Below are 25,131 nucleotides of genomic sequence, written 5' to 3' on the forward strand. Positions count from 1 at the left end.
TATGGCGCCTTTTGCTTCTTTCCCGGCAGTGGGCAGTCTTTCCAATTTTTCAACAGCTTGTCTATTTCCTCGCCGCTCCTCGTACATGGGAGTTTTCGGGGTTCGGTTTCACCATCGAACAGATCCTTGCGTTTCCTCCACGGGTCATCGTCGCGAAGCCACCTTCGATGTCCCATGAACACGGTTTTCGAAGACCCGGGATCTCTATCTAGCTGGCGATACGTTGTGTCATCCATGCACCTTACGCATCCAGAAAATCCGTGGACTACTTGCCCCGCAAGATATCCGTAACCGAGATAGTCGTGCACCGTCGTGAGCAGCGCGGCTCTCATAGGGAAATATTCTTTCTCTGCGGCGTCCCACGTATTGGCTGGCGTTTTCCACAGCGTGTCAAGCTCCTCTTTCAGCAGCCCCAGATACAGATTGATGTCGTTCCCTGGTTGTTTCGGCCCTTCAATTAGCATACTCATGTGAATGTACTTCCTCTTCATGCACAACCAGGGGGGAAGGTTGTACATCCACACAAACACAGGCCAGGTGCTATGTGTGCTTCTCTGGCTGCCAAACGGATTGACTCCATCGGTGCTCGCGCCCAGCACGATGTTCCTTGGATCGTTCCCAAATTCTGGGTATTCGAAGTTCAATGCTTGCCACTGGCTTGCATCCTTAGGGTGACTCAGCATCTTGTCTTTTTTATCTATCTCCGGATCATTTGCGTCATCTTCTCGCTTCTTCTCCTCCCTATCCGCGTGCCAACGCAGGAGCTTTGCTACCTTAGGATCCGCGAAATACCGCTGCAGACGAGGAGTGATTGGAAAGTACCACACCACTTTTCGAGGAGCTTTCTTCCTCTTCTTGTATCGAGTGACACCGCACACCAGACATATTGTAGACTGCGCGTGCTCGTCCCAATAAATGATGCAATTGTTCATGCACACATGGTATTTCACGTGCGGTAAATCCAGAGGACACACGATTTTCTTCGCCTCCTCCAAACTGGTCGGGCACTTGTTCCCCTTGGGAAGACATTCGTGCCAGAATGACATGTTCTCGTCGAAGCATGCGTCGGTCATTTTGTGTTTTACCTTCATCTCCAGAGCCATGAGCGTTACTTTCAGGCGGGTATCCTCGGGCATGCATCCTTCATACAACGGAGTAACCGCGTCTAACTCAAGTTGATCCATCTTGGCTTTCTCTCGGGCGGCAGCTCTTGCGTTATCCGTCAGCTTGAGAAGCAGCTCTTGAATATGAGAGTCCTGCACCCAGCCCATCGATGGTCCAACGTCGTCTGCTCCGCCGGCATCATCATCATGTCCTGCATCTTCTACATGATGACTGTGTACAGCATCACCGTCGTGATCATCTCCTGGGGAATCTTCGTCTTCTCGCCCCCCCGAGCCGCGGTGGTTGTCTTGCTGCCCTTCCTCATTTCTTGCCCGGCCCCCATGGACGACTTTGTAGTCATCTTCATCACCTTGCCACCGATAGCCATCCATGAAACCACGCAAGAGCAGGTGGTCCCGCAGCTGCCCGGAATCCGGGTCCGCAATAAGGCTATTCAGCTTGCATCTTCGACACGGACATCTTATCTCCATCTCGTTCTTTTGAAGCATCTCGGCCTTTGCGGACCTCAAAAACCTATTCACGATGCCTTCGGTCATCGTGCGGACCATGGTCGCCTGCGGGGTAGAGCAAAACGATATTTTAGAACCAAGAAAAAATTTGGCATGACTTCCTAAAAATAGGACCAAAAAGAATGCTTAATGCCAAAATTCTCGCCGAAACGGAAATGAATCAACATTCCGGCAAAATATTGGCAACTATCACATTTCAAATACCGGTACACCTCCAAACACAAACACATATGCAACACCACGAACATACATAGATCTAGCTAGGCCATAAAAAGTGCATGTGCACATTGTTTGTAGGGAGAACAACATAAATATAGCTTCCCCCCTTACTTACCTAGCAAAACAAGGTAACTTAACCACTTAATTTGAATGAATCTATGGTGGAAATGAGGTGAAAAAGAGGAGGCACCCGAGACAAGGAGGAGGCGGTGGAGAGAATGAAGTGGGGAGAAAGTGAGTGTGGGAGGAGAGGCTGTCCAAAATATCTTGTTGCTGCCCACTTACTAATGGCGCACCAGCAACAAATGCGCCATTAGTAATCCAGGTTACTAATGGCGCACCCCCTGGCGGTGCGCCATTAGAACTTTTGCAAAAAAAGGAATAAAAGCAATAATAAAAAAAATAACATTAGTGGCGCACCTTCTGGATGGTGCGCCATTACTAGTTACAACTAGTAATGGCGCACTACCAGGGGATGCGCCATTAGTATGTTTGGACAGGCGCACTAGTTAAAAAAAATTTGGTACTAATGGCGCACCGTGGTCAGGGTGCGCCATTAGTAGTTTCAACACTAATGGCGCATCAGAAGGTGGTGCGCCATTAGTATATACTAATGGCGCACCACTTGTCTGGTGCGCCATTAGTGTCATTTCCATCTATAGCCCTTTTCCTAGTAGTGGGAGTTGCATAATCTCATAGTCATAGGAACATGTATAAGTCATGAAGAAAGCAATAGCAACATACTAAACGATCGGGTGCTAAGCTAATGGAATGGGTCATGTCAATCAGATCATTCAACTAATGATGTGATCCCGTTAATCAAATAACAACTCTTTTGTCCATGGTTAGGAAACATAACCATCTTTGATTAACGAGCTAGTCAAGTAGAGGCATACTAGTGACACTCTGTTTGTCTATGTATTCACACATGTATTATGTTTCCGGTTAATACAATTCTAGCATGAATAATAAAAATTTATCATGATATAAGGAAATAAATAATAACTTTATTATTGCCTCTAGGGCATATTTCCTTCAGTCTCCCACTTGCACTAGAGTCAATAATCTAGTTCACATCGCTATGTGATTAACACCAATAGTTCACATCTTTATGTGATTGGTTCACATCTCCATGTGACTAACACCCAAAGGGTTTACTAGATTCAATAATGTAGTTCACATTGCTATGTGATTAACACCCAAAGAGTGATCATGTTTTGCTTGTGAGAGAAATTTAGTCAACGGGCCTGCCAAATTCAGATCCGTATGTATTTTGCAAAATTCTATGTCTACAATGCTCTGCACGGAGCTACTCTAGCTAATTGCTCCCACTTTCAATATGTATCCAGATTGAGACTTAGAATCATCTGGATCAGTGTCAAAAACTTGCATCGACGTAACCCTTTACGATGAACCTTTTTGTCACGTCCATAATCGAGAAACATATCCTTTATTTCACTAAGGATAATTCTGACCGCTGTCCAGTGATCTACTCCTAGATCACTATTGTACTCCCTTGCCAAATCAGTGCAGGGTATACAATAGATCTGGTATACAGCATGACATACTTTATAGAACCTATGGCCAAGGCATAGGGAATGACTTTCATTCTCTTTCTATCTTCTGCCGTGGTCGGGCTTTGAGTCTTACTCAACTTCACACCTTGTAATACAGGCAAGAACTCTTTCTTTGACTGCTCCATTTTGAACTACTTCAAAATCTTGTCAAGGTATGTACTCATTGAAAAAACTTATCAAGCGTCTTGATCTATCTCTATAGATCTTGAAGCTCAATATGTAAGCAGCTTCACCGAAGTCTTTCTTTGAAAAACTCCTTTCAAACACTCCTTTATGCTTTACAGAATAATTCTACATTATTTCCGATCAACAATATGTCATTTACATATACTTATCAGAAATGCTGTAGTGCTCCCACTCACTTTCTTGTAAATACAGGCTTCACCGCAAGTCTGTATAAAACTATATGCTTTGATCAACTCATCAAAGCGTATATTCCAACTCCGAGATGCTTGCACCAGTCCACAGGTGGATCACTGGAGTTTGCACATTTTGTTAGCACCTTTCGGATTGACAAAACCTTCTGGTTGCATCATATACAACTCTTCTTTAATAAATCCATTAAAGAATGTAGTTTTGTTTATCCATTTGCCAGTTTTCATAAAATGCGGCAATTACTAACATGATTCGGACAGACTCAAGCATAGATACGAGTGAGAAACTCTCATCGTAGTCAACACCTTGAACTTGTCGAAAACCTTTTGCGACAATTCTAGCTTTGTAGATAGTAACACTACTATCAGCGTCCGTCTTCCTCTTGAAGATCCATTTATTTTCTATGGCTTGGCGATCATCGGGCAAATCCATCAAAGTCCATACTTTGTTCTCATACATGGATCATATCTCAGATTTTACGGCCTCAAACCATTTCGCGGAATCTGGGCTCATCATCGCTTCCTCATAGTTCGCAAGTTCGTCATGGTCTAGTAACATGACTTCCAGAACAGGATTACCGTACCACTCTGGTGCGGATCTTACTCTGGTTTACCTACGAGATTCGGTAGTAACTTGATCTGAAGTTTCATGATCATCATCATTAGCTTCCTCACTAATTGGTGTAGTAGTCACAAGAATAGATTTCTGTGATGAACTACTTTCCAATAAGGGAGAAGGTACAATTACCTTATCAAGTTTTCTACTTTCCTCCCACTCACTTCTTTCGAGAGAAACTCCTTCTCTAGAAAGTTTCCGAATTTAGCAACAAAAGTCTTGCCTTCGGATCTGTGATAGAAGGTGTATCCAATAGTTTCCTTTGGATATCCTATGAAGACACATTTCTCCGATTTGGGTTTGAGCTTATCAGGTTGAAACTTTTTCACATAAGCATTGCAACCTCAAACTTTAAGAAACGACAGCTTGGGTTTCTTGCCAAACCATAGTGCATTCGGTGTCGTCTCAACGGATTTAGATGGTGCCCTATTTAACGTGAATACACCTGTCTCTAATGCATAACCCTAAAACGATAGCGGTAAATCAGTAAGAGACATCATAGATCGCACCATATCTAATAAAGTACGATTATGACGTTTGGACACACCATTAGATTGTGGTGTTCCAGGTGGCGTGAGTAGTGAAACTATTTCACATTGTTTGAACTGAAGGCCAAACTCGTAACTCAAATATTTTACCTCTGCGATCATATTGTAGAAACTTTTATTTTCTTGTTACGATGATTCTCCACTTCACTCTGAAATTCTTTGAACTTTTCAAATGTTTCAGACTTGTGTTTCATCAAGTAGATATACTCATATCTGCTCAAATCATCTGTGAAGGTCAAAAAATAATGATACCTATCGCGAGCCTCAATATTCATCGGACCACATACATCAGTATGTATGATTTCCAACAAATCTGTTGCTCGCTCAATTGTTCCAAAGAACAGAGTCTTAGTCATCTTGCCCATGAGGCATGGTTCACAAGCATCAACTGATTCATAATCAAGTGATTCCAAAAGCCCATCAGCATGGAGTTTCTTCATGCGCTTTACACCAATATGACCTAAACAGCAGTGCTACAAATAAGTTGCACTATCATTATTAACTTTGCATCTTTTGGTTTCAATATTATGATTATGTGTATCACTACGATCGAGATCCAACGAACTATTTTCATTGGGTGTGTAACCATATGAGGTTTTATTCATGTAAACAGAACAACAATTTATTCTCTTACTTAAATGAATAACCGTATTACAATAAACATGATCAAATCATACTCATGCTCAACGTAAACACCAAATAACACTTATTTAGGTTCAACACTAATCCCGAATTTATAGGGAGTGTGCGATGATGATCATATCAATCTTGGAACCACTTCCAACACACATCGCCACTTCACCCTTAACTAGTCTCTGTTTATTCTGCAACTCCCGTTTCGAGTTACTATTCTTAGCAACTGAACTAGTATCAAATACTGAGGGGTTGCTATAAACACTAGTAAAGTACACATCAATAATCATGTATATCAAATATACTTATGTTCACTTTGCCATCCTTCTTATCCGCCAATCACTTGTGGTAGTTCCGCTTCCAGCGATCAGTCCCTTTGCAGTAGAAGCACTTAGTCTCAGGCTTAGGTCCAGACTTGGGCTTCTTCACTTGAGCAACTTGCTTGCCGTTCTTCTTGAAGTTCCCCTTCTTCCTTTTGCCCTTTTCTTGAAACTAGTGGTCTTGTCTACCATCAACACTTGATGTTTTTCTTGATTTCTACCTTCGTCGATTTTAGCATCACGAAGAGCTTGGGAATTACTTTTGTCATCCCTTGCATATTATAGTTCATCACGAAGTTCTACTAACTTGGTGATGGTGACTAGAGAATTCTGTCAATCACTATCTTATCTGGAAGATTAACTCCCACTTGATTCAAGCGATTGTAGTACTCAGACAATCTGAGCACATGCTCACTAGTTGAGCGATTCTCCTCCATCTTTTGTTTATAGAACTTGTTGGAGACTTCATATCTCTCAACTCGGGTATTTGCTTGAAATATTAACTTCAACTCCTGGAACATCTCATATGCTCCATGATGTTCAAAACGTCTTTGAAGTCCCGATTCTAAGCCATTAAGCATGGTGCACTAAACTATCAAGTAGTCGTCATATTGAGCTAGCTAAACGTTCATAACGTCTGCATCTACTCCTACAATAGGTCCGTCACCTAGCGGTGCATCAAGGACATAATTCTTCTGTGCAGCAATGATGATAAACCTCAGATCACGGGTCCAATCCGCATCTTTGCTACTAACATCTTTCAACACAATTTTCTCTAGGAACATATCAAAATAAACACAGGGAAGCAACAACGCGAGCTATTGATCTACACCATGATTTGCAGAATACTACCAGGAATAAGTTCATGATAAATTTAAGTTCAATTTAATCATATTACTTAAGAACTCCCACTTAGATAGACATCCCTCTAATCCTCTAAGTGATCACGTGATCCAAATCAACTAAACCATAACCGATCATCACGTGAAATGGATTATTTTTCAATGGTGAACATCATTATGTTGATCATATCTACTATATGATTCACGCTCGACCTTTCGGTCTCTGTGTTCCGAGGCCATATCTGCATATGCTAGGTTCGTCAAGTTTAACCTGAGTATTCCGCGTGTGCAAAACTGGCTTGCACCCGTTGTAGATGGACATAGAGCTTATCACACCCGATCATCACGTGGTGTCTGGGCACGACGAACTTTGGCAACGGTGCATACTCAGGGAGAACACTTCTTGATAATTTGTGAGAGATCATCTTAAAATGCTACCGTCAAACTAAGCAAAATAAGATGTATAAAAGATAAACATCATATGCAATCAAAATATGTGACATGATATGGCCATCATCATCTTGCGCCTTTGATCTCCATCTCCAAAGTACTGTCATGATCTCTATCATCACCGGCATGACACCATGATCTCCATCATCTTGATCTATATCAATGTGTCGTCACACGGTCGTCTCGCCAACTATTGCTCTTGCAACTATTGCTATCGCATAGCGATAAAGTAAAGCAATTATTTGGCGCTTGCATCTTATGCAATAAAGAGACAACCATAAGGCTTTTGCCAGTTGCCGATAACTTTAACAAAACATGATCATCTCATACAACAACTTATATCTCATCACGTTTTGACCATATCACATCACAACATGCCCTGCAAAAACAAGTTAGACGTCCTCTACTTTGTTGTTGCAAGTTTTACGTGGCTGCTACGGGCTTAAGCAAGAACCAATCTTACCTACGCATCAAAACCACAACGATAGTTTGTCAAGTTGGTGCTGTTTTGACCTTCGCAAGGACCGGGCGTAGCCACACTCGGTTCAACTAAAGTTGGAGAAACTGTCACCCGCTAGCCACCTTTGTGCAAAGCACGTCGGGAGAACCGGTCTCGCATAAGCGTACGCGTAATGTCGGTCCGGACCGCTTCATCCAACAATACCGCTGAACCAAAGTATGGCATGCTGGTAAGCAGTATGACTTATATCGCCCACAACTCACTTGTGTTCTACTCGTGCATATAACATCAAACCATAAAACCTAGGCTCTGATGCCACTGTTGGGAACGTAGTAATTTCAAAAAAAAAATCCTACGCACATGCAAGATCATGGTGATGCAAAGCAACGAGAGGGGAGAGTGTTGTCTACGTACCAACGTAGACCGACTACGGAAGCGATCACACAACATAGAGGAAGTAGTCGTACGTTTTCCCGATCCGACCGATCCAAGCACCGTTACTCCGGCACCTCCGAGTTCTTAGCACACGTACAACTCGATGACGATCCCCGGGCTCCGATCCAGCAAAGCGTCGGGGAAAAGTTCCATCAGCACGACGGCGTGGTGACGATCTTGATGTTCTACTGTCGCAGGGCTTCGCCTAAGCACCGCTACAATATGATCGAGGTGGAATATGGTGGCAGGGGGCACCGCACACGGCTATGGAACGATCACGGGGATCAATTGTGTGTCTAGAGGTGCCCCCTGCCCCTGTATATAAAGGAGCAAGGGGGGAGAGGTGCGGCCAGCCTTGGGGCGCGCCAGGAGGAGTCCTACTCCCTCTAGGAGTAGGATTCCCCCCCAATCCTAGTTGGAATAGGAATCCTCAAGGGGGGGAAAGAGAGAGAGGGGGGCCGGCCACCTCTCCTAGTCCTAATAGGACTAGGGGAGGGGGAGGCGCGCGGCCACCTAGGGCTGCCCCTTTCTCCTTTCCACTAAAGCCCACTAAGGCCCATTTAGCTCCCGGGGGGTTCCGGTAACCTCCCGGTACTCCGGTAAAATCCCGATTTCACCCGGAAGACTTCCGATATCCAAATATAGGCTTCCAATATATCAATCTTTATGTCTCGACCCTTTCGAGACTCCTCGTCATGTCCATGATCACATCCGGGACTCCGAACAACCTTCAGTACATCAAAATGCATAAACTCATAATAATTGTCATTGTAACGTTAAGCGTGCGGACCCTACGGTTCGAGAACAATGTAGACATGACTGAGACACTTCTCCGGTCAATAACCAATAGCGGGACCTGGATGCCCATATTGGCTCCTACATATTCTACGAAGATCTTTATCGGTCAGACCGCATAACAACATACGTTGTTCCCTTTGTCATCGGTATGCTACTTGCCCGAGATTCGATCGTCGGTATCCAATACCTAGTTCAATCTCGTTACCGGCAAGTCTCTTTACTCGTTCTGTAATACATCATCCTGCAACTAACTCATTTAGTTGCAATGCTTGCAAGGCTTAAGTGATGTGCATTACCGAGAGGGCCCAGAGATACCTCTCCGACAATCGGAGTGACAAATCCTAATCTCGAAATACGCCAACCCAACATCTACCTTTGGAGACACCTATAGAGCTCCTTTATAATCACCCAGTTACGTTGTGACGTTTGGTAGCACACAAAGTGTTCCTCCGGTAAACGGGAGTTGCATAATCTCATAGTCATAGGAACATGTATAAGTCATGAAGAAAGCAATAGCAACATACTAAACAATCGGGTGCTAAGCTAATGGAATGGGTCATGTCAATCAGATCATTCAACTAATGATGTGATCCCGTTAATCAAATAACAACTCTTTTGTCCATGGCTAGGAAACAGAACCATCTTTGATTAACAAGCTAGTCAAGTAGAGGCATACTAGTGACACTCTCTTTGTCTATGTATTCACACATGTATTATGTTTCCGCTTAATACAATTCTAGCATGAATAATAAACATTTATCATGATATAAGGAAATAAATAATAACTTTATTATTGCCTCTAGGGCATATTTCCTTCAGACTCCTCCTCTAAATCCATTTCCTTGCCAACAAACGCACGTGCCTTGCCAGATGAGCTCTTCTTGTGTGATGAAGACTTTGAGGAAGACTTGGAAGAAGACTTTGAGTATTTCTTCTTCTTCTTGTCGTCAGAGTCATATTCCTTGCTCTTCTCCTTCTTTTTGTTCTCATTGTCCCACTGTGGACACTCAGAGATGAAGTGGCCAGGTTTCTTGCACTTGTGACATGTTTTCTTCTTGTAGTCATGAGCAGAAGCTTCATCATTCCTTGAGCTTGATCGGGAAGACTTTCTGAAACCTTTCTTCTTGGTGAATTTTTGGAACTTCTTCACAAGCATAGCAAGTTCCCTTCCAATGTCTTCAGGATCATCCGAACTGCTGTCAGATTCTTCTTCAGATGAGGAGATAGCTTTTGCCTTCAAGGCACGAGTTCGCCCATAGTTTGGACCGTAGATATCTCTTTTCTCAGAAAGCTGAAACTCATGTGTGTTGAGCCTCTCAAGTATGTCAGACGGATCGAGTGTCTTGAAATCAGGACGTTCCTGAATCATCAGGGCTAGGGTGTCAAACAAACTATCAAGTGATCTCAGTAGTGTCTTGACGACTTCATGTTTGGTGATCTCAGTAGCGCAGAGGGCTTGAAGCTCATTTGTGATGTCAGTGAGTCGGTCAAATGTGAGCTGGACATTCTCATTGTCATGTCGCTTGAAGCGGTTGAAGAGGTTGCGAAGGACACTGATTCTCTGATCTCTCTGGGATGAGACGCCTTCATTGACCTTGGAGAGCCAGTCCCAGACCAGCTTAGATGTTTCCAAAGCACTCACACGGCCATACTATCCTTTGGTCAGATGACCACAGATGATGTTCTTGGCAGTAGAGTCCAGTTGAACGAACTTGTTGACATCAGCAGCTGTGAAACCTTCTCCAGCCTTGGGAACGCCGTTCTTGACGACATACCATAGGTCGACGTCAATGGCTTCAAGATGCATGCGCATCTTATTCTTCCAGTAGGGATATTCAGTTCCATCGAAGACGGGACACACAGCAGAGACTTTAATTATCCCTACAGTTGACATAGCTAAAACTCCAGGTGGTTAAACCGAATCACACAGAACAAGGGAGCACCTTGCTCTAATACCAATTGAAAGTGTGTTATATCGACTAGAGGGGGGGGGTGAATAGGCGATTTTTATGAAAGTCTTCAAAACGTGGAAGTTATGAAGACAAATGATAGAAATAAACCTATTACCCTGCAGCGGAAGGTAGACTACACTAGGCAAGCCATAGTCAAGTATTCAATAGAGTGAAAGCACAATGACTAATAGTAGCAATGTAGTAAGGATCAGGTAGGAAGATATTGTGAAGCCACACAGAACACGCAGTCACTCAGTGAAGACAAAAGATAGTGCGAACATACAATGACTTCACAAGGAGTAACAGTAAGTAAAGGGAAGGGAAGATGAAACCAGTGACTCGCTGAAGACAATGATTTGTTGGACCAGTTCCAGTTGCTGTGACAACTGTATGTATGGTTAGGGCGGCTAGGTATTTAAACCTTAGGACACACAGTCTCGGACACCCAGTCCTGAACATGCAGCTCAGGACACCCAGTCCTCACCGTATTCCCCTTGAGCTAAGGTCACACAGACCTCGCCCAATCACTCTGGTAAGTCTTCAAGGTAGACTCCCAAACCTTCACAGACTTCATTCACCGGCAATCCACAATGTCTCTTGGATGCTCAGAACGCGACGCCTAACCGGCTGGAGGATGCACAGTCCTCAAGTGTAATAAGTCTTCAGATCACACAGACAAGAAGACTTAAGTGATGCCTAATTCTCTTTGGCTCTGGGTGGTTAGGGCTTTATCCTCGCAAGGAATTCTCTCTCAAAGGCTTCGAGGTGGGTTGCTCTCAAACGACAAAAGCCGTACTCTGAATCTGAGCAGCCAACCGTTTATGGTTGTAGGGGGTGGGCTATTTATAGCCACTTGGCAACCTGACCTGATTTGTCCGAAATGACCCTGGGTCACTAAGGAACTGACACGTGTTTCAACGGTCAGATTTCAAACTCACACGACAACTTTACTTGGGCTTCAAGCAAAGCTGACTTGCCCGACTCTGGACAAGATTCGCTCTCAAAGTCTTCACTCGAAGACATATGTTTTGTTTAAGCATCACTTCAGTCATTCTGACTGGTTCTCTTGGACCCCACTTAATAGTACGGTGGTTCCTATGACTCAACACAGAAGAAAGAGAACTACGAAAGATCTAAGTCTTCGAGCTCCATAGGCTTCATGTGGTATCTTCTCTTGTCATAGTCTTAAATGTGAATATCTTCATATACCACCTTTGACTTCAATGTCTTCATACATTTTTAGGGGTCATCTCTGGTAGGAAAACCGAATTAATGAGGGACTTCTACCTGTGTTATCCTGCAATTCTCACAAACACATTAGTCCCTCAACTAGGTTTGTCGTCAATACTCCAAAACCAGCTAGCGGTGGCACTAGATGCACTTACAGTCACAATTATCGTCATAGAAGTGTCATATGTATGACAGAAATAAATTCGTTTGGCCCAAAATGTCACAGATGTGTCTTTTTTTTGTAGTGGTACTGGATGTTCAACAAAGAAAACCTTAATTACAAGCTGGAGGAATGCACGAAAGTAAGTCCAACAAATCCAAATGCCAATACAAATTGCCTACTTATTTATTATGCCTTTCAAACATGATGAAATGCATACTAACAACAATTAAAACTTTGTGTCCCCTGTATCAACAACTAGGTTTTTGTTATACTCGAGGTCGCAAAGGGGTGGTGTCTTTATGAGATCGACATTACTGTGAGAACTCTACGCATAATGGATCCCATGCTTACCACCTCCCCACCAGGATCGCTAGAAGACAAGCACACAGAAATATGCAAGCGCATCATGCGTCGCCTATTCACATGCCTGCATGCATGTTGTCCAGACTGGCATTTCCCTATATCTCCCTGGACTTACAAATATACCTATGGCATGCACGCCAACTGCAATTCCTAAGTTAACCCAACAAAACTACTTAAGGGTCGGATTTCCACAAAAACTTGTCTTCCCCTAAGTAATGAGTTTCTGACTTGAAACCTTTCAGTTCTGAGAGTGGCTTCTACGTCCTAAACTACATCAAGGTGTACAACGGTTCCAGAATCCATATAATGCCAACCCCGGTAAGCTTATAAACCTCTTGAATATACATTAGAAAGAATTCAAACACCCATAAACAAAAATGCTTAGCCACAATCTAATGCTATCTACAGGCTTTAATTGGATACCTGAATATGCAGCTGGCATATGAGGTTCTCCACATGACGGGGAACCAAGAGCGCCTCCCAGACAACATGTACGGGGATGACCATGCTTAAATCCACCGTTCAATGTTACTACAAAAGAAGGCAACCTAAATCCAGTGCAAAATGTTCATGAATGAGAGAAGCTATGGACGCGCATCACTCCTGGTTGAACAAACCATTATGATGTCGGTCACCGCGACCGCTACGCGTACTATGGCTCATATATTCTATATTCCACTATGTAATGAAGTTAATTGGCAAGACTTTTAGCCTAGTTATGGTGTACATCGTCGACTTTTAGCCTAATTATGTTGATGACCACCGTCGGATTATGAACTAAGTAGTATGTTCATGTAATATGACTTTTATCTGGAGCTGCCTCCACTACTACGCACTTACCTTTCTATGATCAAACTAGCATCATGCTGATGAACAAACATTATATGCATACCTACATTTACCATGCCCTTGACCTTGCACATATCTTGCATATATTCTTAGGTTGCCTTCATGCATCAACTGCTCCTGAATTTTTTTGAATACACCAGTTATACCATGTCATTCAACTTGCATAAAAGGGAAACCAAATTCACTACAATCGCAAGAAATTAAAACAGCTAAACATGTCGGTAAATTAACTTCGGCCATTTAAAAAACATGGGACTCATGAAAAATACCACAGAACTCATCTTCCCATCCATTACTCCCATACCCTCCTCCCAACAGCACACCCCCACCCAAAAAACCAAACCCAATAAACGCATGTCCCTCCCATCCATTTCTCCATTACCCATTTACCTGCGTACGACATCATATGAAAAACAAACTTTTGTACGTACACACATAATATGATACAACAAAATAAAAAAGTTGTATATTTAATTAACCATGTTTTGATGAGCACCAATAAAAGTTGAAAAAATTGAATTTCCACAAAACATAATCACTGAAACTCCATGGCAACATGCTATATTCCCTGTACGCCAACAAGCTTTCTTCTATCAACTACACAAAAAATTCTGACAATACAACTATTGCACATTTCATTAAAATCCCACATAAAAAATCAACATTTCCTTTGATAAAGACAACAAGCAAAATATCCTATCCCACAGCAAGTGATGTGAGAACCATTGCAATCCACAACCTACCCACCACCCCTCCTCTACAAAAACCAACTTCCATTTACCACCACATGCTAAAAAGGCTGATGCAAACTTTTAGAAAAAAGCATTTGAAAAGCAAGAACATTTAAAATTGCGAGAACTAGAGTTGATTGAAAACATTTCGCTTACAATGGCCATAGAACTTCCATCTAGTTCTGTTGAGACATTAAACTATTTGTTCACATCCGTAAACATTTAAATAAAAAGTACAACATTATTACTTGAAACATAGTCCATCATACATCGCATACATATACAGTACATGATTTTCAGCATTTCCTTCATCTCAGTGCACTCGTCTTACCACATTATTTACTTACTCCTAGGTGATAAAACCCAACACCCGAAGCACATAAACCTGTTTCATGCAAATCATTCCTCGGGTTCATCAAATGTAGCACGCAGAACATCGTCAGCCATGAATTCACCTTGATCATCCCGTAACCGGAAAACCTCATATGCAACCACTTTCCTAAAACTTGCAATATTATTCTGCATATTTCAAAATATTGAGCTCTTAAAGTGCTATATAGTCAAACTGAAATCATTTCTTAATACAAAAAATACAAAAGATTCAGACACGATCAATTACCTTTGTCAGTGGACACATCATCTTCTCCCCACTGTAATTCCTAATTGCATGCATCATGCATATTCCAGACTCATCCCTACGAGAACAAAGACATGAAAAACATAAAATAACATTAACAAAATCATTCCTTTGTCCTGAAACATTGATTTCCAAATTACCCAAATACCTTGTGAAAATGTCATTTGTAATCTTTGGGAACTTGCGCTTCCAACTTTCAGATGTGCAATGCCACTTTGCAAAGTATTCATTCAAGTAGCCGAATAATGCAGCATGTATCTGTGAAACTGCCTCCTCATGCATGAGCTTACGTTGTTCTGGACCTATAACTTTGCGACACAAAGGGTTGAGGACATGAATCTCCTTCCTCATCATGTCCCACATATACGCCGCCCACCCTTGATCGAGCACGGTAGGGACAAAAAACTGCATCATTTTAGAAATGTTATAAAAAAGAGAACAATTATGCATACTCCCATAAAAAAGCTTCCAACAGGCACATGAGCTTACCATCCTACATGTTGTTATATCATGAATCGCTTGCGCAAGTACACCCTGGATAGCTTTCACGTGCAATACTTTCTCCCCAGCAAGAGCGTGCGTCTGTTGTGGGGGGAAATCCATTATTTGACATTACAATGTACATTGCTGAACCGCATTGTGCTGAATAAACAAATGATATGTGTAGTACAAAATGAACGCACCGAAAAATCTGGTTCAAGAACTTCCTTCCACATCATATATGTATTTACTCCCCCAAGCCCAATGTCAAGCTGATGAAACCTCCGCAGAAGAAGAGTAGCAACCTCATGATCAAGAGCAGGCGATCCAACAATCTACTGCTGAACACATACATCATTTACCCTCAACAGCCTTGGCGATGCGTGCAGGAACCAAATGCTAAGATATTGAAAAAAACATGTTAAACAATGTGAAAAGAGCAGCAAAAAAATGGAAATTGACACATGTAAAAATAACTATTCAAATCAAGGTCTTTCTGACCAGCTATCCAGTCATTGAACTTTTCTACCAACGGGATTGGAGGCGGTTGCGGGACATATCCCCTTGACCATGGATCAGTGCAAAAACTTGCCAACATTACATACCTAAGCCTGGGTAACTTAGCCTCCATTGAATGAAAGTAAACACAATTTGCCTCCTCTGCATTTGTATCATATAGAGATTTAACCATTTCAGCGATAGTCTATGCATAGACTACAATTCTGTCTTCAAACATCTTCGTCGTATCATTTGGTTCTCTCTCCACCATGGGATTGTTGTACACAGGGGCATCATCTTCATTCCGCGCCTCGCCCTCTGCTAATTCTGCGACAATTCAGCATATCATAAATATATATGTTACACCCATGCGTGTTCCATACATTTCATATATAATTAGAAAATCCAATAAATATATACCACCTTTGTTTTTGTTTTGTTCAACACAAATCCTTTTCATTCTTTGCTGGCCTTCCTCAACATTTGAATTTCTGGGGACTGATGCATAATAACATAGCACCAAATTAACATTTTACAAAACCGTACAGTGTACCTGCCCTACAGTAGATGAATCTAAAAAACAAAGGCACTATTACATGATACCTTCATCACAACCCATATCAAGACGACGTCCAACTTCAAAAACTGTCCTGCGGTGATTACCAGCCGCATCTGTATACATGCACATAAGACAAAAAACATGAAAAGAAAAACGAAACTGAAATTATGAAAAAGAAAATGCTTTGTAATATTTATTGCGGTAAATCATGACTAACATTATATATAAGCACTTGAACAATACAAACCAGCGTTCTGGAGACTAATACACTTCGACAATCCTCGATTTGAACAACATCTACATCGGTCCTTCACAAGTTCAACCATTTTTTCCGCAAAAAAAGAACATGTCAGACTGCAACTGGTTCCTTAACAATGGCGTGCTCAACATGCACTTGGCATTGTGCTGCTTCAACATGAGGCTCAACTCCTGCAGGGCCTGTTGGACACAGCCATCCTGCTAAATGAATATCTAAAAACATCAACAGACAAAAAAGGGAAACAACAATGACACAGCAAATACCGGATCATCTTTGCAAATCTGACGAACATACTTGCTAAAATCACTTGGACCCACTGACTTATGTGCAGCCATAGGGTCCCCAAGATAGTTGAATGGCCCTGTCTTCCCATCTAAACGAACCTTTGATGTCTGATATTTAGGTGTCACAGACATCCTTGAAGATGGTTGCTTCGGTGAAGATGGACGTGATTTACCTTCCATACACAATGGGCTAGCCGCAAAGACCCAGACATAGCACACAGAATCTGCTGGCCGCAGCTGCAAACACACACACAAAAAATGAGTCCGTGTAAAAGGGCTTATCCATATTATTAGTCTGCACCATACCCAAAAAATTGATCAGGAACTTACAACACCAGGGACATAGGTTATACTCCCTCGCTGCTCGCACCGCGCCATCGTAATCATCTGACGAAGCGTTTTATAGTCAAAACACTGGATTCGCGGGAATACATAATGTATCATGTTGAAAATCCCTAGATCAATGTTGTCCAACAAAAAAATCTGCTCACAAAACAAATGGATTGCTCAGTTTCAAGAAAAAAGGGTATTCGAGTCAACAACGACATATAACATACCTGAAAGAACAAATGACATCCGGAAAGATGAACTACTTGTGCCTTGTTATGATATTCCATCTGCAACTTGATCACGGCTGCCATGAGATTATCAACGGCATACTCGCACAAATTAAATTGAGATATTAATTCAGTATTGGCAAGAGCGCCCCAAAAGTCAATCGTCATGTGCTCGTATTTTGTGCCCGATGACAATACGTAACCCATCACAAAGATAACAAAAGAAATCTGGAAACAATCCTTCTCAATCTTGCTTGAGTCCTCTGTTATATCCCTACCGAGAAAATCTTTTGCCGCCTTCAAATTGTGAGCAGGTGATGCATTCATCCCAATTGTCAGCTTCATGAACTCTACTGCTGCAGTCTTGATTTCGCGGTCCCTTCCACGAACAGCACGGTTGCCGCATGGCACCCCAAAAACTTTGTGAAAATCCTCTGGGACAAAAGGAATCACCCTATCTTCATCAACAACTATTGTGCGCAGCTTAACCTTCACCTTCCGCATAATCCACACACTCATCCTTAAATCCATCTTCCCCAGCACTGGAAGTTTGAGCATACCGTCAAAACCAATCTCAGACACAAGCCATCTCTTGTACTCATCAAATCTTGTGACGACCTTGACTACATGCTTGACAGACAGCCACAAAGTCAGCCCTGTCTGATCATCCAAAACATCTCCTTGAATTTTAGCAACACCACAAGTAAATTCTATTTGCTCATGACTTCCGCCTCCCCACCCATGGTTTTCATCCTCTTCCTCCATCTATTAACCTTCAAAAAGCATTAACATGTTTTAGATCACACCTCCAAAAAGAATCCAGACCTCAGATCTAACTATACAGAAGCATTGCAAGGAAAACAGAGTCAGAACTTACAACTCGCATACCTGACGATCTCGCGTAGACGCCCGTGAACCAAGACTTTAGAACAAGAGGCCGATTCACGCAGGTGAGTTCGTCTGGATCGAGCTACTCAGCCAGATCTAGACCAACATTGCAATTCGAGAACCCCCACCAGCACACCCCCTGGTTGAGAGAAAGCAACCTTCAAGCTTTACACCTGGCATAGAGCATTCATTATGGCAAGTTGATGGGAATGTGAATGGGGCTGGGGAAATGAAAACAGCTGCGAGCCGGGTGGTTGGTGAGTAACATCACCGTCTGAAACTCCCCCACTCTGTGGTACGTGTTACTTCATGGCTCAAAACGCTAGTTGTTGTAGGCACATGGGTAGGTGCCCCCCATCCACATGGACTGCATGCAATAAAAGCATTCATCGCTAAATTTTTTAAAGAAAGGAAACATACTACAGATGTTGTCCATCATTACGTCTACATTACCAACATTTCATTAAATAAAACTAGCCATAGGTCCAAACATACAAGCAACAAGGTTACCAAGCCAAAAGCATATGGCTAACATGCGCACACCGCTAATACTACTTAACCCTTGACACCTACTAAGCATCCATAAGCTGCTAATATTGGATCGACTCATCAAGTGCATCGATCACGATTGCAGCCACAACCAGTAAAGGATGGCAACGCAAATAGCCATATTGCCGACAGACATGACCATATTGATAAATGCGGGATCAAGAGTTGTGGCTTCCTGACGCCAACCAACAGCCACCACGCGGATCGAAGACCTTGCAACATCGGCCACCGTGGATGCCATGTTGGAGGCATCCAGCCCTCCGATCTGCTGGCCTCCCGCTAGATCCGCCGGCTGCATCTGACCACCTTGATCTACTCCTCCGATGCCATTTTCTCCCTGATTAATTTGCGCCAATGGAGGCACGACTGGTCCAAGCCCAGCCAAGTGCTCCGCATATGCTTGTTGCCACCAATAGAAATCACACCCGCCTCTCCCCAGCTGCCATGGATTGGAAAAGTGGAGTAAGATACAGAAAAACCTAAAAAATGGCAAAGAAACTTCCAACCAAGATCCACTTACGCTGTGGTTGCGGCACTTGAAGAACCTCTTGCCCGCAAACTGGCCGCGCCTCGCCACAAACGTCACCACCCGCCTTGCACGATCTGGGAAATTGACTATATCAAGCACGTGCGGATCCACACCTTGGTTGGCGTTCTCCATGAGGTGTACCTAGGGTTCTTCCTCTCGACTTTGTGGTGATAAATGAGCAGATATGGACGGGGTCGCTGGGACGGTCTCGTAATAAATGAGTTAGCTAGCCCGCACAAACGGAACTTCCCCACCATGTGTCGGTGTCGCCATCCGCCGACGGCGATAGCGGCGCACAGTTAACCTATGTGGATGTACCAGTGGTACACTTTGAAACATAACCGAAGCCCCAAAACAGACCATCTCGTCCGTCGCTGTCCCCCTACATTTTGTACGTACACCAAACCATACATGCCCGTATACCGTCCACATACAACGACACCTCATTTATTACGTTCCAAAAAACACATCCCCATAGCAAAACTGATGGCTGCAGATACCAGGAGCGCGCGTGCTCGTCCTCGCCTTCTAATTTTCGGTATGATACCCCCTTACTATCAGCCTAGCAAAGAAGGTGTACAGATCATTTGTGCATCACTTTGTAAGTTTTCATCCATTTGTTCGAGAAGCAGGGAGAAGTTTCAAACATTTCGGCCGTGAGGTGCGGCCACTGGCATAGGCCTAGTTGGTATTTTAATTACAGGAAATTCAGATGGAGTTCAGATATCATCAAAATCGGTGTGTGCCCGTGGCGTGCTCTCACGGCCCCGTGGAAAAAATTGGTAAAGTTTGGCACAAGTTTTGATGACCGCTGCTTCCAAACCGGAACATCTCACATGAAGGATCATGGTTTCCAAAAGGAGACATGTCAATTCAAATTCCTGTGGCCGGTAACTTCATCGTCTGGCTTCATAAAAATGTCCACGGTTTGCAATCACCATTATACCATGGGTTTGATTTTCTGGCGCATTTCAGGTATTGTTAGCTATATTTAAGACATTTTTTGAGATTAACGTGCATTTTGTGCATAAAAATAAAATTACAACCAGAACTGCATGTGCTATCGAAAGGGATGAGGATCACCGTTCGATCTGGGAGCATCCAACGGTGCAGACGTATGATCCGTGGGTTTGAATTCTGGCCAATCAAAAAGCACAACTCAGATCGTGGGCAGGGTTTGGTCTGCACATGGCTTTCATCAATGAACCGTGTGCTATTCACAAACCAGATTGCATATTTTTGTTCACACATACTGTAGTGAGATCAGTTGAGTGTGCTACCTCTATGATATAATAATAATAACAACAAAAATAGTTCATATTCATTGCCTGAGCTGACAGCATATCAAGGTCAACATATTAACGGTTCTTACATCAACAGAAAACCGGGCTAAGCTCACAAATTCAGTACACATGACAGTTCTAAATTGAACGAATTAAGTTGCAGGGTAGGCATAAAGACTAGTCTTACAGCTTAATTCTCATGTACATGGGGGAACTTGGATCATTACGTTGACCCCGAATGAACTTGGGTTTTATGATGATTTTACGCTTCTCTGTTCCACGGGTGCTTGATCCCTTGGCTGGCAACTCATCAAATTCATCATACTCGTCCTCATCGGCAACATCGTCAACACCTAGTACCCTTCTCTTCCCATGCATCGCTACATGGCAGTTCTTATGCAAGGGGTCTTCCACAAAGAAAATTTGGGTAGCATCACTGGCAAGAATGAATGGGTCCGCGTGATATGCCATTATTGTCCTGTTAACACATGTCTTCCTGTACTCATCAATCCTTACCTGACCAAGAGGGATCCATGCGCACCTGAATAATGCCACCTTAACTTTCACATAGTCAAGCTCCCAAATCTCTTTGATGGTTCCATAGTATACCCTTTTATCAGCTTCATTTACAGTCATGCATTCTATTTGAACAAAGTTATTCCAATCTGAGGTGTTCTGATCATGTTCCTTAGTGTAGAATGTGTATCCATTTATGTCATATGGTTGGTACGTCAACATTGTAGGTGATGGCTTTTGTGCCAACCATGTAGCAATTTCATCGATGGATCCTTATGCCAAACGAGCCTTCGGCCATTCGGCATAGTTGTTAGTGTGCTCCTTCATCTCCACATCTGATGAAGGCACCATTGGTAAGAAGCTTTTGCGTATCTCCGCCAAGTGTTCTTCGACATAAGCGTTGAGAACTGGGTTGTTAAGCAGTACCGTCAAATGGGCTTTCTCTGCCAATTCTCCAAGTGCAGCCATTTGCGTGCTAGTAAGGACCGGCTTACCTTTCAGCCTTCCCTCGTGGCGAGAGAGGGGCAAACCTATAGGTCTTTGTTTCATGTATTTGGTGCAAAACTCAACCACCTTGTCGGTGTCAAAACTGGCGGATCTCTGGTAGGGGGTCCCGAACTGTGCGTCTAAGGCAGATGGTAACAGGAGGCAGGGACACGATGTTTTACCCAGGTTCGGGCCCTCTTGATGGAGGTAAAACCCTACATCCTGCTTGATTATTCTTGATAATATGAGTAGTACAAGAGTTGATATACCACGAGATCAGAGAGGCTAAACCCTAGAAGCTAGCCTATGGTATGATTGTATATGTTGTCCTACGGACTAAAACCCTCTGGTTTACATAGACACCGGAGGGGGTTAGGGTTACACAAGGTCGGTTACAAAGGAGGAGATATACATATCCGTATTGCCTAGCTTGCCTTCCACGCCAAGTAGAGTCCCATCCGGACACGGGACGAAGTCTTCAATCTTGTATCTTCATAGTCCGGCCAAAGGATATAGTCCGGCTGTCCGGAGATCCCCTAATCCAGGACTCCCTCAGGAGCCCCCGAACCAGGCTTCAATGACGTCAAGTCCGACACGCGGTATTGTCTTCGGCATTGCAAGGCGGGTTCTTCTCCAAATTTCGAATGTTTGTTAAGCAGTGTCCGGCCCCATAAATGTTGGACCTCTTGGCTTCTGCGCCCAATAAGGGCTATCTTCCACGCGTCGAATGAATATGAGGAGCCAGGGCGTTTTTACATTCGCCCCCTGAGGGAGTCCCGGATTAGGGGGTATCCGGACAGCCGGATTATATCCTTTGGCCGGACTGTTGGACTATGAAGATACAAGATTAAAGACTTCGTCCCGTGTCCGGATGGGACTCTCCTTGGCGTGGAAGGCAAGCTTGGCAATACGAATATGTAGATCTCCTTCCTTGTAACCGGCTCTATGTAACCCTAGCCCCCTCCGGTGTCTATATAAACTAGAGGGTTTTAGTCCATAGGACAACATACAATCATACCATAGGCTAGCTTTTAGGGTTTAGCCTCTCTGATCTCGTGGTAGATCAACTCTTGTACTACTCATATTATCAAGAATAATCAAGCAGGACGTAGGGTTTTACCTCTATCAACAGGGCCTGAACCAGGGTAAAACATCATGTCCCCTGCCTCATGTTACCATCCGCCTAGACGCACAGTTCGGGACCCCCTACCCGAGATCCGCCGGTTTTGACACCGACATTGGTGCTTTCATTGAGAGTTCCTCTGTGTCATCGTCACTAGGCTTGATGGCTCCTTCGATCATCGATAGCGATGCAGTCCAGGGTTAGACTTTTCTCCCCGGACAGATCTTTGTATTCGGCGGCTCCACACTGCAGGCCAACTCGCTTGGCCATCTAGAGCAGATCGACAGCTACCCCCTTGGCTATCAGGTCAGATTTGGAAACTTGAACTACACAGCCGACATCCACGGAGACTTGATCTTCGACGGATTTGAGCCCTTGCCGAGTGCGCCACACGGTCACAATGAGCATGACTTAGCTCTACCATCGGACAGTGTTCGGGAGATCGCGCCGGCGACCGCTCCGACCCTCAAATCGGAGCCAATTGCGCCATCCAGTGACAGGTGGATAGACCCCGCCACGGAGGCCGCACTTTCATCGGCGATCGAGCCGAGTATCGACCTTACCCTTCACAAGAGCCGTGACGCCAAACTGCCGGATTCTTCCCCGGCCATGGACTCCGAACCGCCTGCGCCCATGCCCATCGAATCCGGTTGGGCGCCGATCATGGAGTTCACCTCAACAGATATCTTTCAGCACTCACCTTTTGGCGACATACTGAACTCATTAAGGTCTTTCTCTCTCTCTCTGTCAGGAGAGCCCTGGCCGAACTATGTCCGGCAGAATTGGGATGTGGGTGACGAAGAAATTCGCCGCCCACCTACCACCCACTTAGTAGCCACTGTCGACGATTTGACCGACATGCTCGACTTTGACTCCGAAAGCATCGACGGTATGGACGACGATGCAGGAGACAAACAGGAACCACTGCCCACAGGGCACTGGACGCCCACTTCATCATATGATGTATACATGGTGGACACACCCAAAGAAAACGACGACGAAGAACGGAAGGACGTAGCGAAGGGTTGTTCCCTCGAGAAGTATTCAAAGTGGCGGCGTAAACGCCGCTCCAAATACCGCCTCGGCAGAAGCAGCGATCATATAAACCCAGCGATAGAGCATGGTGAGCCAGCGAACGACAAACACGGCATTGAACCATCATCCGACCACGGCAACATGGAGAATCAAACCAAACAACCCGACTCCGTCGAAGATAACAGTCCGGATAACATCACACCGGACAGGCACCGGAGCAACAGAATACCCATCAAAGGCTTGTTGCCACTGCGAGGAGTCTGAAAAATCAGAAGCAAAGGCTCAGGGCTGCACAAGACACACTCAGAATTATATGGATTGAAGTACTCAACACTGCAGCGAAGTACGGCGGTAATCGCCACACCAAGAGCTACCCGAAGCGAAAGTTGCTACCTGAATTCAATGAGGAGGCCTTAGATCCCCCGCAATCAAAAAACAAAACGTCCATCCGGTCGGATAGACGACCTCATGGCACGCGATCCGCGTGAGGGCTCGCATCAAAAGGACAACACAACCAGATCCATGTACGGGCCACGCAAGCGCGCTCCAACATGCAATGCAACACAACAAACATCCCAACACCAGGTACACCAAAATACAGGGGTGCCGCACACCCCATATGTTTCACCGATGAGGTGCTAGACCATGAATTTCCAGAGGGATTCAAACCCGTAAACATAGAGGCGTAAGACGGAACGACAGACCCTGGGGTCTGGATTGAGGACGACATCCTCCATATCCATATGGCTCGAGGAGACGATCTGCACGCCATCAAGTACTTACCCCTCATGCTCAAAGGGCCAGCTCGGCACTGGCTTAAAAGCCTCCCCGAAAACTCCATTGGAAGCTGGGAAGAGCTCGAAGACGCTTTTCGTGCAAATTTTCAAGGGACCTATGTCCGACCATCGGATGTAGACGATTTGAGTCATATAACTCAGCAGCCCGGAGAGTCAGCCCGAAAGCTTTGGAACAGGTTTCTCACTAAAAAGAACCAAATAGTCGACTGTCCGGATGCCGAAGCCTTAGCAGCTTTTAAGCACAGCGTTCGAGACGAATGGCTTGCCAGACACCTCGGCCAAGAAAAGCCGAGAACAATGGCAGCATTAACAAGCCTCATGACCCGCTTTTGCGTGGGTGAGGATAGCTGGTTAGCCCGATGCAGCACCAGCGACCCAAGTACATCCGAAGTCAAGGACGGAAACGGGAAACCATGACGCAGCAAAAACAAGCACCGGAATAAAGAAGACAGACCGA

The 25,131-nt window shown here is 44.1% G+C and overlaps 1 protein-coding gene across 7 annotated transcripts; it reads right to left on the minus strand.

Annotated features, from left to right (window-relative positions):
• Positions 1-14,327: 14,327 nt before the first annotated feature.
• On the minus strand, positions 14,328-19,661 carry LOC119280894. Of its 7 annotated transcripts, XR_005138205.1 has the most exons (15): positions 19,426-19,659; positions 18,628-19,344; positions 18,357-18,529; positions 17,469-18,241; positions 17,242-17,394; positions 16,891-17,148; positions 16,616-16,806; positions 16,413-16,481; positions 16,233-16,307; positions 15,917-16,136; positions 15,515-15,710; positions 15,321-15,413; positions 14,980-15,236; positions 14,814-14,889; positions 14,328-14,713 (listed from the first exon to the last, which is right to left on the minus strand). XR_005138205.1 is itself a non-coding variant. In XM_037561603.1 (5 exons), the coding sequence occupies exons 1-5, from the start codon at positions 15,548-15,550 to the stop codon at positions 14,594-14,596; spliced, it is 582 nt and encodes a 193-aa protein (XP_037417500.1). In that variant the 5' UTR covers positions 15,551-15,906; the 3' UTR covers positions 14,328-14,593. The 7 variants fall into 7 exon arrangements, 1 of the variants encoding a protein (XP_037417500.1); XR_005138218.1 differs by having other exon boundaries at positions 16,922-17,148; positions 18,357-19,344; positions 19,426-19,661; XR_005138217.1 differs by having other exon boundaries at positions 16,616-16,824; positions 16,922-17,148; positions 18,357-19,344; positions 19,426-19,661.
• Positions 19,662-25,131: the final 5,470 nt, after the last annotated feature.

This window comes from Triticum dicoccoides, chromosome 1A (genome assembly GCF_002162155.2).
Source record: "Triticum dicoccoides isolate Atlit2015 ecotype Zavitan chromosome 1A, WEW_v2.0, whole genome shotgun sequence".
Lineage (NCBI taxonomy): Eukaryota > Viridiplantae > Streptophyta > Magnoliopsida > Poales > Poaceae > Triticum > Triticum dicoccoides.